The 16188-nt window shown below is 37.5% G+C and overlaps 1 protein-coding gene across 1 annotated transcript in view; it reads left to right on the top strand.

The window, feature by feature from the left end:
- TMC1 (transmembrane channel like 1) overlaps positions 1 to 15419 on the top strand; it is a 152859-nt gene extending 137440 nt beyond the window's left edge. Inside the window, 5 exon segments of the mRNA XM_041746240.1 lie at positions 650 to 889; positions 5932 to 6057; positions 9674 to 9752; positions 9855 to 9906; positions 13884 to 15419. Coding sequence (XP_041602174.1) covers positions 650 to 889; positions 5932 to 6057; positions 9674 to 9752; positions 9855 to 9906; positions 13884 to 13906 — 520 coding nt within the window. The 3' untranslated portion in view covers positions 13907 to 15419.
- Positions 15420 to 16188: the final 769 nt, after the last annotated feature.

Raw genomic sequence — 16188 nt, 5'->3', positions numbered from 1 at the left:
GTGCAGTGTATTTGAGTAGAATGGGTGGTTTTAAGAGGTTCTTATTACTATTTTTAAAAATTTTTAAGAAGACTTTATTTACTTATTCATGAAAAACAGAGAGAGAGAGGCAGAGACATAGGCAGAGGGAGAAGCAAGCTCCATGCAGGGAGCCTGATGTGGGACTTGATCCAGGGATTCCAGGATCACACCCTGATCCAAAGGCAGACACTCAATCGCTGAGCCACCCAGTTGTCCCAAGAAGCCTTTATTAAAAAGAAGTTAAATTTTTAGGTTTATTAATCAGTGATTTGAGTATTAAGGGAAATCCAGTTTATCTGAGAAGTAGAAGGAAGAGAGAAGTAAATACATGTGATACACTGTTTTCTCTGGTGTTTAAGTTTATTAATGAGAGCAGATACAGTTAGTGAGCAGCATAATAACTATGAAAGAATCACATAGCAATTCCTGGATAGTGGGGGAGACGGTAAAATGGGCATAGAAGATGGAAATTGACCAGCTAAGTTTATTTATCAAAAGGTTTGTGTGTTGAAAGTGGCACTACTTTTCTGCCTTTAGCAAATAAACATGGTATAAAATAAACAGGTGCTGTGTGACTTTGTTATGAAGAGAAGACTCGAATTGAGCAGAGCCATGTTTTTCTTTCTAGGATGGGCTCCTTCTTCGCCCCCAGCCTCCCGGGCATCAATATCCTTCGACTCCACACATCCATGTACTTCCAGTGCTGGGCCGTGATGTGTTGCAATGTTCCTGAGGCCCGTGTCTTCAAAGCTTCCAGATCAAATAATTTCTACCTGGGCATGCTACTGCTCATCCTCTTCTTGTCCACCATGCCGGTCCTGTACATGATTGTATCCCTCCCACCATCTTTTGACTGTGGCCCCTTCAGGTTCTTGCTTTTGAAATTCCATCTGGGTGGTTTTCCTCCAGGCATGGAGACAGGAATGGTTGCTTCCATGAGCCTTGCCTCCCTCCCCCAAACAGTGGCATTTTGGTCTGTGGATACTGATTCTTTGGGCATGCAGGCTCATTAGGTAATATGGAGAATCTTAGGCAAGTTCCATCAATTTTCTTATTTGGGAATCATAAAAGGAATCAAAAGTGATTTGAGTGCACCCAGGCTCTACCTGGGTAGAATATGGACAATAAATCTGAGCCATAAGTGAGTAGCAAAGAGCAAGGTTTGATTATGCTATGAGGAGATGTGAAAGTTTTCCTGATGCTAACCACCATATTAAAAAATCAGAAGATATTGCTATGTCATGCCAAGGAGAAAATAATTAATCAACTAAAAGATTATTCCACTACCTAGGAAATGTGGTCATTATTAGATAATTATGAATATCAAGTGAGCCACACAATTTAGAATCCACAATACTATTTACTAGTAAAACAATTGAAGATGCTATTCATCATGGACATTCTCCCAAATAACAAGGACAAATCACTCACATCAGTAATAAAGAGCCAGGATGTCTCTCTGATCTAAGCTGAAATGTACTTCTCTCCAGGTCTCTATGACCAAGTTCCAGCTGTGACACTTAGCAAGAAAACAAAATCCTCAGGATCTGGGGAATTGATATTTCATTCCCTAAATAGGCCTTAGAAATGAATCTACCATGTGTACCCCAGGTGGCTGACTCAGTTGGTTAAACATCTGACTGTTGATTTTGGCTCAGGTCGATCTTGGGGTTATGAGATCAAGTCCTGCATTGGGCTCCACGCTGGGTGTGGAGCTTGCTTAATATTCTCTCTTTCTCTTAAAAAAAAATAAATAAATAAATGAATCTACCATAAGTCACCCCAGCCCCATCCCCACCCCAGAATGTCTGCCTATCAAGTCACTGGTCAGCATGCATTTGAATTATTTCTCCTTTCCAACAAAAGAAATGTGAACATAAAAAGCCATGTGAATAACAAGCATGAGCCAATAATGGCTACATGCAATTTCCTCGTCATGCCGTCAGACCCAAGTTATGAAATTAAAGTCAAAAGTTTCACTGCCCACAGACTTAAGTATAAAAGAGGCACTTTCACTCTAAAAATAGTCTGCTTTACTGGGGAAAAAAAAAGGAAAGAAAACGTTAAGCCAGCGATAGGGCAAAAACTACGAGAGTTTGTCATACTCAGGAAGCTGGTGTTGACAAATCCTGATCACTGAGGGACACCCCCACCACCGTGGGCTGAAATAAATAATGCAGACAGTGACATCTGGAGACAAAATATGAAATTGCAGCCTTGAAGGAGAGCTTGGTCTTAATAAATCTCTAATGACTCTCAGGGTACGAGCTTTACCAGATAAGCCATTCAAAGACTTTAGTTGATTGCAAATTACTCACACTACTGAATATCCAAGTTGAGTTTTAGATGTGCTTTTAACTTTCCATTGGAAGTCGATACTTCTCAGAAAAATGTATCAAAGGAAAGGAAACCCCATAATGTCCACGTGGAGCTGGATAGGTGCATTCCTATGAAAAATATAATTGAGCTAGACATGTACCACAACCACACAATTTTAGCTTTCTGAGCCTAACTCTTCTGCCTCTCTTTGTATCACATACAGTTACTATGAATTTAATGAAAAAAAAAATTAGTCTGTATCTAAGGCATCGTACCTGATTTTGACCAAGAGTGTCCTAATTGGCAAACTTAGGCAAAATTTCTGCATATATATATCACTATTTTGCATTAATCAAGAAAATTTACGTATTTTCAGTAGCATGTCAGGAAAAGATTCCTCTCTCTTATTTAAATAGTCTATTTCTCCTGTCAGTTTCCTCATTTGGGAGCAAAAGAATGTATGCTTCATTTATTTGGACTTAAAAGTTTGAAAGGGTTGCTCTGGACTAGGAATGAGGTTAGAATGCATGTATTAATAGGAGCCTTATGGCTTGGCATGAGTTTGGGGTCGTTTGCTCAGTCTGCCTAGTCTGACCCTACATGGTACCTGGGTGGGCAGCAAACATGCAGTTGAGGTAGGTTAATGGATGGCCACACCCCCACAGGGGCACAGTGATGGCTAATCACTCCCAGGTACGGGTAATGTTTTCAGGTAAGGTGGCTACTATACCTTAGAAGATCCACTCTGTAAAGCAATCTGATGACATATCTAGCTTGTTCTGGTTCATAAGACCTGGCTAGGGAGGGTGAATTTTCCAGAAAATTATTCCGATAGGCTATTAAGTGGATTTACCTTAAACAGTTCAACAATTTGAAAACTACTTATTCGGTGTCCAGATGAAGAAAATTCTTCTAATTGCTCCACCACATTTGCTGACACAATGTTTCTCCCTCAACCCCTCACTAATAATACCAAACAATTTATAATTCTCTAGATTCTCACGTACTCTCCTTGTTTGCATCATGGGAATTATATTTTTATGTATTTTCATCTTATTGCAAAGGCATTATGTAGTTTATCCTAGAAACCTTGGAAATTGTGGAAACATTGCTACAGGAAAATAAACACTATTTGAGATGCCTGGGTGGCTCAACAGTTGAGCGTCTGCCTTTGGCTCACGGCATGATCCCAGGGTCCTAGTATCGAGTCCCACATTGGGCTCCCCTCAAGCAGCCTGCTTCTCCCTTTGCCTATGTTCTCTGACTCTCTCTCTGTGTCTCTCATGAATAAATAAATAAAATCTTTAAAAAAATAAACACTACTCATAACTCCAGAGATCTGAAGTAATACCTCTCAACATTTCGGCATTTTGTATTCTGGTTTTCTTTTTATGCAGCATTTTAAAATAATCAAGATCATAAATTAAGTGCATATTTGTATTATATCATGACACTTTCATACTTATATTTATTTTATCTTGTGACGCCGCTATTATATTAATTTTTTGCTATTACACTTTCTTTGTTTATTTTTTTTTTAAATACTGTAGCTGGCCTCTAGAGATTGAGGATAGAATATTTTCATTGCTGTAAGTCTAAACACAGTAGAGTGTTGGGCAGTAATTTGAAGTAATGAATGAATAATGACTGCTTATGCAGTAAGCATTAGAGGAGCTATAGGAGCAAACTGGACTCTGATTCTGGTCCTGTAAAGCTCTTGGTCTACTGGCAAGACAGATCTGCTCATAATCTAGGGTTGATGGAGCTCTGCCCAAGGGAGCTTAAGTGCAGTATCATTTCACTTGATTATTTAGTCACAGCAGACTGGAAAGGACTTTTGGGCATATTGACTAAACTATCAGAAAAAAAAAATGTTTTCTAGGGATCAGTAGATGCTTCTTTAGTTTGTATAGAAGTAAGAGATCTGGACTCCCAGTAAGACACCAGACCTGGAAAGGGGACAATCCCCAGGGATGCTAATGACTTTGAATTTGGGGCAGACTGAATGCAGAGAAGATGGTTGTGGGTAGGGAGCATTTTGTAAAATTCTATTCCCCCCATTCTAACCACATTCATTAGCTTTGGCCCAAGAAGCTGGGGAAGGGAGAGTGGATTGTCTTACCTTCTCTTGTCTTTGCCTACCTTCTTACTCTAACTCTATCCCCTATGTCTAGAAGGAAAACATGGCCAGTCAGAATGGATGAGGACAAAGAAATCTTAGTGGAATAAATTGATATGATCTTGAATGGCCTGCAAGCTACCTTCTCCTTAATATATCACAGGTCTTGCTGCATGAGTGCAGATTTGTAATTTTTTAAAGATTTTATTTATTTGAGAGAGAGAGAGAGAGAGAAAGAGAGAGAGAGAGCACAAGCAGGGGTTGGTCAGTAGAAAGAGAGAGAGAGAGAGAGAGAGAGAGAGAGAATAGAATCCCCGCGGAACATGAGCCCAATGTGGTGCTCGATCCCAGGACTCTGAGATCATGACCTGATTTGTAATTTGTGAAGCAAAACTTGCACCTTGGTAGTCCAGCAACTCTTGACCAGATACTTGGAGTTACTCAGTTTTTTGAAAGATATTATAGGTTAGATCAGGAGAAAAAAAATTCCCATGTGGATTATGTTTATTTGGTTAGGTGAGAATGTATACATCAAAAAACAAAAGTGAAACCAGAATATTATGTTAAGTGTTATAACACCCTTTATTCTGATAATGCATACAACTTGGTGATAAATAACCTAATCTCTTTTCTGAGAATTACAGCTTTTCATAGTAGAATCAATATGCATATAGTGAAAAAAATGGCTTGACATGATGGGCATGACTTTATAATTCTGACTATTAGGTAATAAGATAAGACAGACTTCCTGCTCTCTTTTTTTCTGGTTTATAAAGGCTGATTCTTACCTTAATGGGTTGAGCACTAACCTATTAAGGATTTTTGCTTTTTAGGCTTATTTTCCTTCTTTTTGCATTTTCTGTTCTTAGCAGCAGGACTGAGCTGGCAGTCATTAGAGCCTGTCCACAAGAAAGGAATGCAGAGGGAGAAAGGACTCATCATTTAGTGTGGTTACCTATTAATAACTCCGATGAAGAAGTCTGTGGAAAATGAGATAGCAGCTATTGCATGGGGGGGAGATATTGGATTATGTGTGGACTTTATTCCGTTAAGCTATTCCTTATGCTCATTTCCAAGGCTAATTAAACGATTGAGTACACTATTTATTCAGCCCCAAGGGAGTATTCTCCAATATGGACAGCTGGCTGAGGGCAGATTTATAGACTTTTCATAAAATATATTTCAATCAAAATCTTAGAAATACAGCTTTAAAAAAATCTTCTCCTAATGCTGTGGTTAATTTCCTAACTGCTCAACTGTGTGTTTATGTTCAGATATCATTTCTCATATTTTAACATGTTGACAGTAAGAGGTCAAAGTGCCAGAAGTTATAGCTTAAACATTCAGTTCCCAACCTGAAAAAGTACTTAGGTGGTGTTAGAGAAAGATTTCTAGTTTTCTTGCTGTAACCATGGTTTTTACAGATGTTGTAAATAAACTTCTCTTCCCTGCTGCCCCCCCTTTTTTTCCAGTGGCAAAAATAGGATGTTCGAAGTCATTGGAGAAACACTGGAACATGATTTCCCAAGCTGGATGGCCAAGATCTTGAGACAGCTTTCTAATCCTGGACTGGTCATCGCTGTTGTTTTGGTTATGGCGTATGTGCTTCCAGCCTCCTAGAAAGGGCTTTTGTAATAAGGAAAGCCTGGCTCCTTTTAAGTTTAGCTTTTTTGGCTTTCTCACACTCTCTAAGGGTTGTGCTGTAACCTCACCAAATTCAGGGCTGATTACATGGTGGTGAGAGGCTGAAATTCATGAGCCATATTCTGATCCTATTGGATGTAATTCATAGCCATCTGCATCTGTCTTTGCCTGCCTAGGATTATAAGATTTGTTCCCAAGTAACCAAAATAATTATCAGTAAACAGCTCAAGCAAGGGAAACATAAATGCTAAATGCTAAATCTAATTAGCGCATTGAGCTTCCCCCCATCTCCTGGCCCCCACCTTGTTCCATAAAGCAGATGGCTGTGAACACATAGAAATGATGAGCCTCTAAGTTAATATTCTCTCTGGGGGCCTTATCGGCTATATTTTAGGCCTAAGGGTTTAAGGGGGTCTTAAAAATTACCATGTCCCTGTTCTGAAAGGCCATCAATAAGCGTGTGTTCATCATAATAGCATCAGAGGACCAGAAGGATCTTGGAAAGGTCACTTTGTCTATCCCTTCAAAAGTCAGAGGTGATATAAAAAGGGGAACTTGGGAAGGGGCTTTTGTTCCTATGAAATTTTCGTTGGCTTCTGACTCTTGACCACCACAGAGATAAAATTACATTCTGAGAAAAAATATATGTGTGCTATGGAAGAGCCAAAAAAAAAAGGGGGGGAGGGGCTAGCCTGCCCTTTCAACCCCTGAGGCCCTCCTAAATATAAAGTCCGGAACAGTCACTGTTCTCTCTCAGTCAAGGAGGGCAAATATAAAACTACCCTCAGAAATGCATTAGAAGCAAAGCTGATATAAAGGGTTAGATTTGTTTTTAAAAAGGTAAAACTAAGAAATATCCTGGAAAGAAATCCCAGTGATGTGAAGTAACTGAACTGGCATCTGGGCCAGGGTGTTACCATCATCTTTGTGATGATCATGGTAATGTGCCACATCAGAGAGGATGGTATCATGTTCAGTTTTCTTAAGATACTGGCTTAGAGGGACAAAGTGATTTTCCCTAGATAAGAAAGAGTATAGCATAGCAAAAGAGTAGTAGTAGGACTTTGACAATAAATCCAGCCTCTTTACATGTGACACCTTCTTTGAGGGCGAGCTAATAGCCTACAGGGATAATTAAACAGTAAAGCAGATTATTTTAAATATTAGAGAACCTTGATCCTGGGGTGGCATTCAGAATCTGATAGTGGATCTCTGGCTCACATATGTGAGAAAATGACCTGCTGGATGCAGCCTGTTTCACCAGATGGCCCTTGAAGTGATTTTTCTTTTCCAAGTTTTCATGATACACTGGCTTCTTGGGACCATGTTAGGTATTATATGGTTTTTAAAAGTCAAGGCCATTTACTGATATAAATGAGATCTTATATTAAAAATATAAAAACCAACAAAGCTTAATGTCAAATTTTATGACTATGGTCTTAACTTACTGAAAGACAGTTTTATTTTTAAGCAAGGGAGCAACATTGTTCTAATGCCACCAATTAAAGATTTAATAAGCTGCCTTGAGAGTATGGAAGAAGAACTAACATTGCCTGTGTTCCAGGAACTACCCATATATTAATCACTTAATTTCCACAAAAGGTTGGCTCCATTAATCACATTATTGATATTGCATGGAAGTGGTTCATAAGTAAATTCAAACCCATGTCTTTTTCCCCATCTCTTATTCCTTCTAAACATTTGAAGCACCAAACACTGAGTTTGGGGTGAGTGGGAATATACAGAAAGAGTAGAAGCCACTTGTCAGGAATGGTTTACACCCAGCTTTGGCACATTTTTTTTTCTTTTTCTTTTTTTTTTTAAATATTTTTTTTCTTTATTTATTTATGATAGTCACACACAGAGAGAGAGAGAGAGAGGCAGAGACACAGGCAGAGGGAGAAGCAGGCTCCATGCACCGGGAGCCCGACGTGGGATTCGATCCGGGGTCTCCAGGATCGCCTCTGGGCCAAAGGCAGGCGCCAAACCACTGCGCCACCCAGGGATCCCCACATTTTTTTTCTTAAAGGGCCAAATCATAGACATATTAGGTTGTATGAGTCAAAAGGCAAAACTGAGGACATTATGTAAGTACTTACATAACCATTTAAAAATGTTAAAACCATTCTTAGTTCATGGGCCATGCAAAACAGGCTGGGAGTCAGTTCTACCCTGGAAACTATGGTTTGCCAACCCTTGGTACAGACTGTGTAGAGAAAAACTGGCAGGATATGAGGTCAAATAGATGTCCTGCAAGACTGAGTATAGTTCTGAGGTTCTGATTTAAAACCCAATTTCAGTTTATTGCTGATTTGATTTTTCAAATCCTGAGATCTCATCTTCTAGTTTATGAGGCTCATGCAATTGGCTTGGCTCTTTATTACCTTTAATTAGAGAATGTTACATGTTATAAGCATTTTGAATTTCCCCAATGGATAATACTAAATCAGCTTGGATGGTTTTTGGGTAACTGAGTAGAATTCAGGTTAGTTATCTCTAGCCAGGTTCATTCCTTTGGAGACCTGAGAATTCCGGAAATGCAAGTGACTTGTGAGGTCTTTGAGTTCATCCTCCAAATTCAGGCACATTTCTAAGAACACCCTTATTTTTTTTTTTCTAAGAACACCCTTATAATACACACACACACACACACACACACACACACACATTTATTGAGCACTTACTTCATGCCAAATAGTATTCCAAATGCTTTCATGTATGTAATTTCATTCAACTCCCATCACTCGGTTAAGAGATAAACAAATCCGGCTAAACCATATCAATAATTGTGTTGCTAGCACCAGATGGCTCATAAAGGATATAATCTGGCATAGTTGGGGAGTAGAGGAAATGTGTTTAGTATCCAGTTATTTGCAACAAAGAGCAATGCCAGTTACCTTTTTTTACTGCATTTTGTTTGTTTGTTTTGCTTTAAGTGAAGATGAACATATTTATTTTTACACAAACGTTTGGCTGGAATTTGCTCTTTCGAGAAATGTAAATGTCAACTAAAAGCCAAGAATATTCCTTTATAAAACATTTTGTTTTTGAAGAAGGGGAAAAATGCAAACAATACATTCTATGGGAAAAAAAATCCATGTTAATGAACTATGACTATGGGGATTAGAGTCTTTGTTGTAAAAGCCAAAGGAGGGAATTTAAAGCAGAAGGTCAATTTTTTATTCTATACATTCCCTAAGCTTCAGTAGCCTTTCCATTCTCTTGGATGCTATTCATGTCAACTTGAAATGTTACTTCTAATTATAATTTAAACTGATGTTCATACATTTCCAAGAAGAAGCTACAGTAAGGCAGTGAGGTATGGTAGACAGAATGCTGGGCAGTGGAAGAGGACCTTTCGGTCCCATCTTCCCAGGTCCACTCATGTCCCAAATATACTTCTTTACCTCTGTGTACTTCTATCTTTTATCTATACAATAAAAGACTTAGAGTAGAAAATATCTTAAAGTCCACTGCAGTGCCAACATTCTGTGATTTAGTAAATGTAAATTTAAGAAGAATCTTGAACTGAAAAATACCATAAATCTTATTGTTTTTTTTTAAATGTAGCTTGACCATCTATTATCTCAATGCTACTGCAAAGGGCCAGAAGGCAGCAAATTTGGATCTAAAAAAGAAGATGAAACAGGTAGGATATAATTTATTTCATTAATATGTTATCTTTATTAATGTCAAGTAGTAGGAAATACCAAGAAATATCATGTCCTTCTCTCCTTTTTGTATTGTGTAGCAAGCTTTGGAGAACAAGATGCGCAACAAGAAAATGGCAGCTGCCCGAGCAGGTCGGAGAAATGTTTACTATTGCTGTTTTTTTCCCCTACAAATAAAATACTCTTCCTTTTTTCCTCTTTTTTCTCTCCAAATGGGGCATTTGGTTTGATGCAGGGTGGCATTATTGCCCTGAGTGAGTCATTCCACAATTTTACTGTTCACTTTTGAGACCCTCTCAGGCATCAAATCCTGGGGCTTGTTTTTTTTTTTTTTTGTTTTTGTTTTGCTTTTTTTTTTTTCCAGTGGGGGAAAGGTACAAGAAAGAAAAATTTAGAAATGTAAACTCAGCAGTAGTAGAGGAAAGGTATCTTTGCAAATTGACAGAAGATGAAGATGGCATCCAAATAGTCACATACAGGGATCCCTGGGTGGCGCAGCGGTTTGGCGCCTGCCTTTGGCCCAGGGCGCGATCCTGGAGACCCGGGATCGAATCCCACATCAGGCTCCCGGTGCGTGGAGCCTGCTTCTCCCTCTGCCTGTGTCTCTGCCTCTCTCTCTCTCTCTCTCTCTCTCTCTCTGTGACTATCATAAATAAAAATTAAAAAAAAAAAACAAATAGTCACATACAAATAACAGACACAAGGGGCACCTTGGTGGCTCAGTCAGTTAGGCATCTGTCTTTGGCTCAGGTCATAATCTCAGGTCCTGGGATCGAGCCCACATCAGACTCCCTATTCATGGGAAGTCTGTTTCTCCCTTCGCCCCCCAACTCATACCTCCTCAAGTACTCTCTTTCTCTCTCTCAAATAAATAAATAAAGTCTTTTCTAAAAAAATAAATAACAGACACAAAGGCACAATCTCTCCTGCTCAATGTTATACATAAACAGACACATTGGGAAGGTATCATTAGGCTCTTCTGCACTCACCACTGTTGATTTCCTGGAGTCTTTTCTAATTCATTAAACTCTCTTTTTTGTAACCTCCTTAATTTTAAAAATATTACAATAAGGCACACCCCTATTTGCCCAAATCCCTGATATGCTCTGCGTTCCACATGGAAAAATGATGTCTAACAAGTTTAGGGAAAATTTTTTTTAAACTTTTCCCTCATTCTTAACTTTAAAACTCTTAATATAACTAGGGCTTTCCCCATGTATAAGTAATAAAACTCAACCCAAATTGGTTTAAATAGAAAAAAATAAATAAATTAATTAACCCACACAGATGAATAGGTTAGTTGTACATATGGCTAAAGGCCACATTTTATCTTAAGTTTAGAAGTAGCAGGGCTGAGCCCCATTTCTCTGTGGTTCTTTCAATGCTACTTCTTCCATGTTGGCTGACCTTTATGGCAACAGGAATGGATGCAGCAATTTCCAGTGCTGTGTCTTCGTATTACATTTGTCTTAGATCTTTTTTCCATCACTAAACTAGTTGTTTCTTTAATTGCATTTAAATTTTTCAGCTTTGACAAATAAAATTGTGATACATTTTAAGTATACAATGTACATTTTGATCTGCCTATACATTGTAAAAGAACTCCCACCACTGTGTTCATTAACACATCCATCACCTCACATATTTACCTTTTTCTTTTTGGTGAAAATACTCAAGTTCTACTCTCTTAGCAAATTTCAATTCCATAATATATCAACCATAGTTCACGGTGTTATACATCACAGCCTCAGATCTTATTCATCTTATGACTGAAAATTCGTACCTTTTCATCAACCTCTATTTATTTCCCCCAACCCCAAACTCCTGGTAACCAGCTTTCTACTCTTTATTTTCATGAGTTTGACTTTTTTTTCTTTTTCATCAGATACCACATATAAGCGATACCATGCAATGTTTATTTTCCTCTGTCTAGCCTATTGCACTTAGCCTACTGCCTTCCAGGTTTATCCACATTGTTGTAATGGTAGGATTTCTTTCTTTTATAAAGACCGAATAATATCTTTATATTATGAATACTAGTATATTATATTATATATCACATTTTATTTATCCATTTCTCTATAGATGGACTCTTAAGTTGTTTTCATCCTCTCATGCTACAATGAATATGGGAATACAAATTAATGATTTCATTTCCTTTGGACATATACCCAGAAGTGGGATTGCTGGATCATATGATACTTCTATTTTTAATTTCTTGAGGAACTTTCATACTGCTTTCCATACTGGCTATATCAGTTTACATTCCCACCAATGGTTCCCTTTTCTCCACATTCTTGCCAGCATAGGTTGTCTCTTGCTTTTTTGATAATAGACATCCTAACAGTGTGAGGTGTTATCTCATTGTGGTTTGATTTGCATTTTCTAGATAGTGATGTCAAGTACCTTTTCATGTACAAATATTGGCCATATGAATGTCCCTGAATAAATGTCTGTTCAGGAACATTGCCCATTTTAAATCAGGTTATTTCGTTGTTATGTTGTTGAGTTGTATGATTTTCTTGTCTATTTTGGATATTAACCCCTTATCAAACATGTGGTTTGCAGATATTGTCTCCCATTCCATAGGTTGTCTGTTTGTTTTGTTGATGATTTCCTTTGCTGTGCATAAGCTTTTTGTTTAATGTTTATTTTTGCTTTTGCTGCCTTTGACAACAAAAATTGTTTTCAAGAACAAGGGCAAGAAGATTTTTCCCTAGGTTTTCTTCTAGGAGTTTTATGATGTAAGGTCTTACATTCAAGTCTTTAATCATTTTGTGTTGACTTTTGTGTATGTTGCAAGATGAAGGTTAAGTTTCATTCTTTTGCATGTGGATATCCAGCTTTTCTACCACTATTTATTGAAGAGAATATCTGTTTTTCATTGTATATCCTCAGTACCTTGTCAAATCTAGTGGGCCATACATGTTTGTGTTTATTTCTTGTTTCTCTATTCTGTTCCATTGATCTTACTCTGTTTTTGATCCCAGCACCATACTGTTTAATTAATTACTATAGCTTTGTAGTATAGTTAGAAATCAGGAAGTGTGGTGTCTCCAGCTTTGTTCTTTTTCAAGATAACTTTGGCTATTTGGGAACTTTTTGTGGTTCCATCGAATATAAGGATTGTTTTCTCTATTTCTTTGAAAATGCCATTGGAATTTTGATGAGGATTACATTGTATCTGTAGATTGCTTTGGGTGGTATGGACATTTTCACAATATTAATTCTTCTAATCCATTAATGTGAACTATCTCTCGAATTTATTTGTGTCTTCTTTAATCATTACATAATGACCTTCTTTGTCTCTTGTTACTGTTTTTGTCTTAAAATGAACTTTATCTGAAATTAGTAGAGCTCCACCTGATTCTGGCTTCCATTTGCATGGAATATCTCTTTCCATCTCTTCACTCTCGTTTGTGTGTGTTCTTAAAGCTGACATGAGCCCTTGTGGGCATCTTATAGTTGGAAGCATGTATGTCACAGATATCTGCACTGCTCTTAAATTTGCTCTAGATTGTGACTATAACTTAACATTATCAAGTTAGTGTTTAGAATGGCGAGCAAAAAGTTCTGACTTTTAAGATGATCTGAATTCTAGTTAAAGCTCATTATTACCTTTATTGTTTTAAATGATGATATAATCTTACTGCATGCTATTTATTTGATGTTTTCCTGTAATTTGTACTTAAAAACATATACAAGTTTTGTGAAGGCAGAAACTCTTATTTATAGTTGCTTCCACAGAAGTTACTACAGAACTTTATATATAACAGTCATTCAGGAATACCTCCTGAATTTCTACTGGTCAATAAGGAGTTCTTTCACTGGAAAGGTTTTAAAAGGATAAATTTTTATATTAATTATGTTAACAGTATTGAATAAAGATTATAAAAAGATCAGAACTTTCACTTTCACTCTCCTGGAAAAAAAGAAATATAGAAATATTTTGACTATAAAAATGCTAAGTATATGGCAACATGGGGCACATTTGGAAGTTACAGATTTCAAATCACCTCTTTCAGAATGTTAAGCATAACGAAAACTAAATTGTCACTTTGCTTCCTCATTTCTCTCTCTCTCTGTTTCTGTTTCTCTCTCACACACAGCTGCAGCTGCTGGTGGCCAGTAACTACAGACAATGCTGGGGCTCAGAAGTACTCCTCACCTTGCTGCTTAAAAGCACTGATTCATGTAAAAGGCAAGAACACAAGCATTGTGAAGTTGCTGTTCCTCTGCTCTAACCCTCATAGATGGTCAAGGGCATGCTGGTCAATCAAGGCATCATCAGTCTTAGTCCAGCAAGGAAGATCTCCACCTTGTTCCAAATTAAGAGATTTGTCCCCACTGCCACTTTCTTGCCTGACTCATTTCCCTGGCATTTCTTCTAACAATAGAGTTTAAGGGTGGCTGTGATTCAGCAATACAGGTTACTGGTTTACCTTTTGGGTTAATTAAAAGTAGTTTGCTAATGTGGACTTTGGTTTTATATGTTCCTTCTGCCTTAGTTTTCTTTGCCTGGAAACAGATATTTCACCCCTTTTTTTCCTGCAGAGTTCGGAAATATCTTTATAAAGTATTAATTGTAATTATTCATTAATTCACAGTTTGAAACTGACATCTTGTTTTCCTTCTTTTTTATCTATCTCCCCATCCTGGGCCCCCACAACTATACACTCAAGACTTTTTATTTTCTGCTGGATTCAGTATGAAAAGGAATGGCATTTTTAAATGAAAAATCCTAAGGGAAATAGGGGTCTAATTAGCACTGGGTTGAAGGTCTCTCGTCTTGAGGTACATAGGTCTTAGACAACCCACCTCTTTGTGAGTTAAAAAAAAAAAAAAAAGACATTGTACATGGTTACAGTTCCATCCCAGCCTGATCATGACCTCCAGTGATCACATCTCCTGAGTATAGATTCTAATATTCTATAATTTGTCTTTGCTTTTTGTTAAGGTTGGGAAAATACACTTTAATGGAGGGGGTTTAGTTTATAGATGTATTTAAGCATTATTCTTTATTTAAAGTTTGAATTGACTTTGAATAGCAGCAACCAATGCCCTCGGTAAGAATTGTTGTGTGACTTCCATTACATCTGCTAACCCACAGTGTCCTTTTCCAGGGCTAAGCCAATTTGCTTGCTATTCCCTGCAATTGACTTGCTGGTTTTTATTACCATGTTTTTGAGTTTTTCCTTCTTCACTCTTCATCTGGCCATAAAACCATCTCCCTGTTCCTCTGCCAATTTCATTCACTCATCACTGCCATGATACAAATTCAAGATGTACTTCCTTTAGTTTCACTTTCAGATTGGCTTCCATTCCGAATGGTATCACTCCTCCATAGGTTTCCTTGGACCCTAATGTCTTTAATTCGGAGTCTTTTATTTAAATAGATTTTCCCATGATTTTTAACAGTTCTTTATTGCTTCCTGTACACATGGATCATCTGTCCTATCCAGACTGTAAGCTCCCTAACAGCAGGGATCATGTCTTTTAGCTCTTTTATATGCCTAGTATAGTGCTGTGCACAGGTGGGCACCAAGTAAATGCTTGTTAATTAAATTGAATCAATTTAACTTAAAGCAGTTGCACTTTGAAACAAAAATTTCTGTTATCTGCATGAGAAATGTTACTAGGATATCAGAAACGAATTATGTATTGCTGTGCAGGGTTTATCATCTCATTGGTTATAATGCAGATGAGTAAATAAAGTGAATGCTTATTTCTACGTGGATCAGTTTTGTACTGTGTAGTAATAAGATTAGAGAATTGGTTTATATGCGTTGCCAAATTTACAGTGTGGATGACACCCCCTTGTTCTTGATCTGCTTCAAAACAAAGATGATGAGAGATGACAAACCGTCCCCCAAGGACTTCATTTAGGGAAAGACAGTGTACTTTTTTTTCAGTCTAGTTACCTATGTTACCATACACAGTCATTAACGATCTTATTGACTATGTTCCCTCTGCTGTGCATTGCATCTCCATGACTTACTTATTTTATGATTGAGTTTGTACCTCTTAGATCAATGTACATTTGGAACAAATGCTCATGGTATAAGAATTCAGATATGATAATTCTAAGTTTCAGTCTTTCTAAAAATTGAAAAATAAGTTGGATTTTTATGGCACCTAAACACCCACCTGATTTAAGTTAAGCATTTTTAGAAAATTTAATCCTTTTAGTCTCCAGAGAGCTGCCCATATTTCCACAGGACTATATGAACAAGTATCTGAAAGACTGTCTGAGGAATAGCCTTGTAGTAGGAAGGTTCTGATCACGATGATAGTTCTATATCATTATTTCTGTATATATATATATAATGATCAGAGCCATAGGAAAAATTTTAGAAGGTAAATGAACAAACCAACCAGCCAGACTGCACTTTTAAGTTTTTTCTGAGGGGAATA

This window comes from Vulpes lagopus, chromosome 2 (genome assembly GCF_018345385.1).
Source record: "Vulpes lagopus strain Blue_001 chromosome 2, ASM1834538v1, whole genome shotgun sequence".
NCBI classification, from domain to species: Eukaryota; Metazoa; Chordata; class Mammalia; order Carnivora; family Canidae; genus Vulpes; species Vulpes lagopus.
This window is presented reverse-complemented; position numbering and strand designations above follow the sequence as displayed.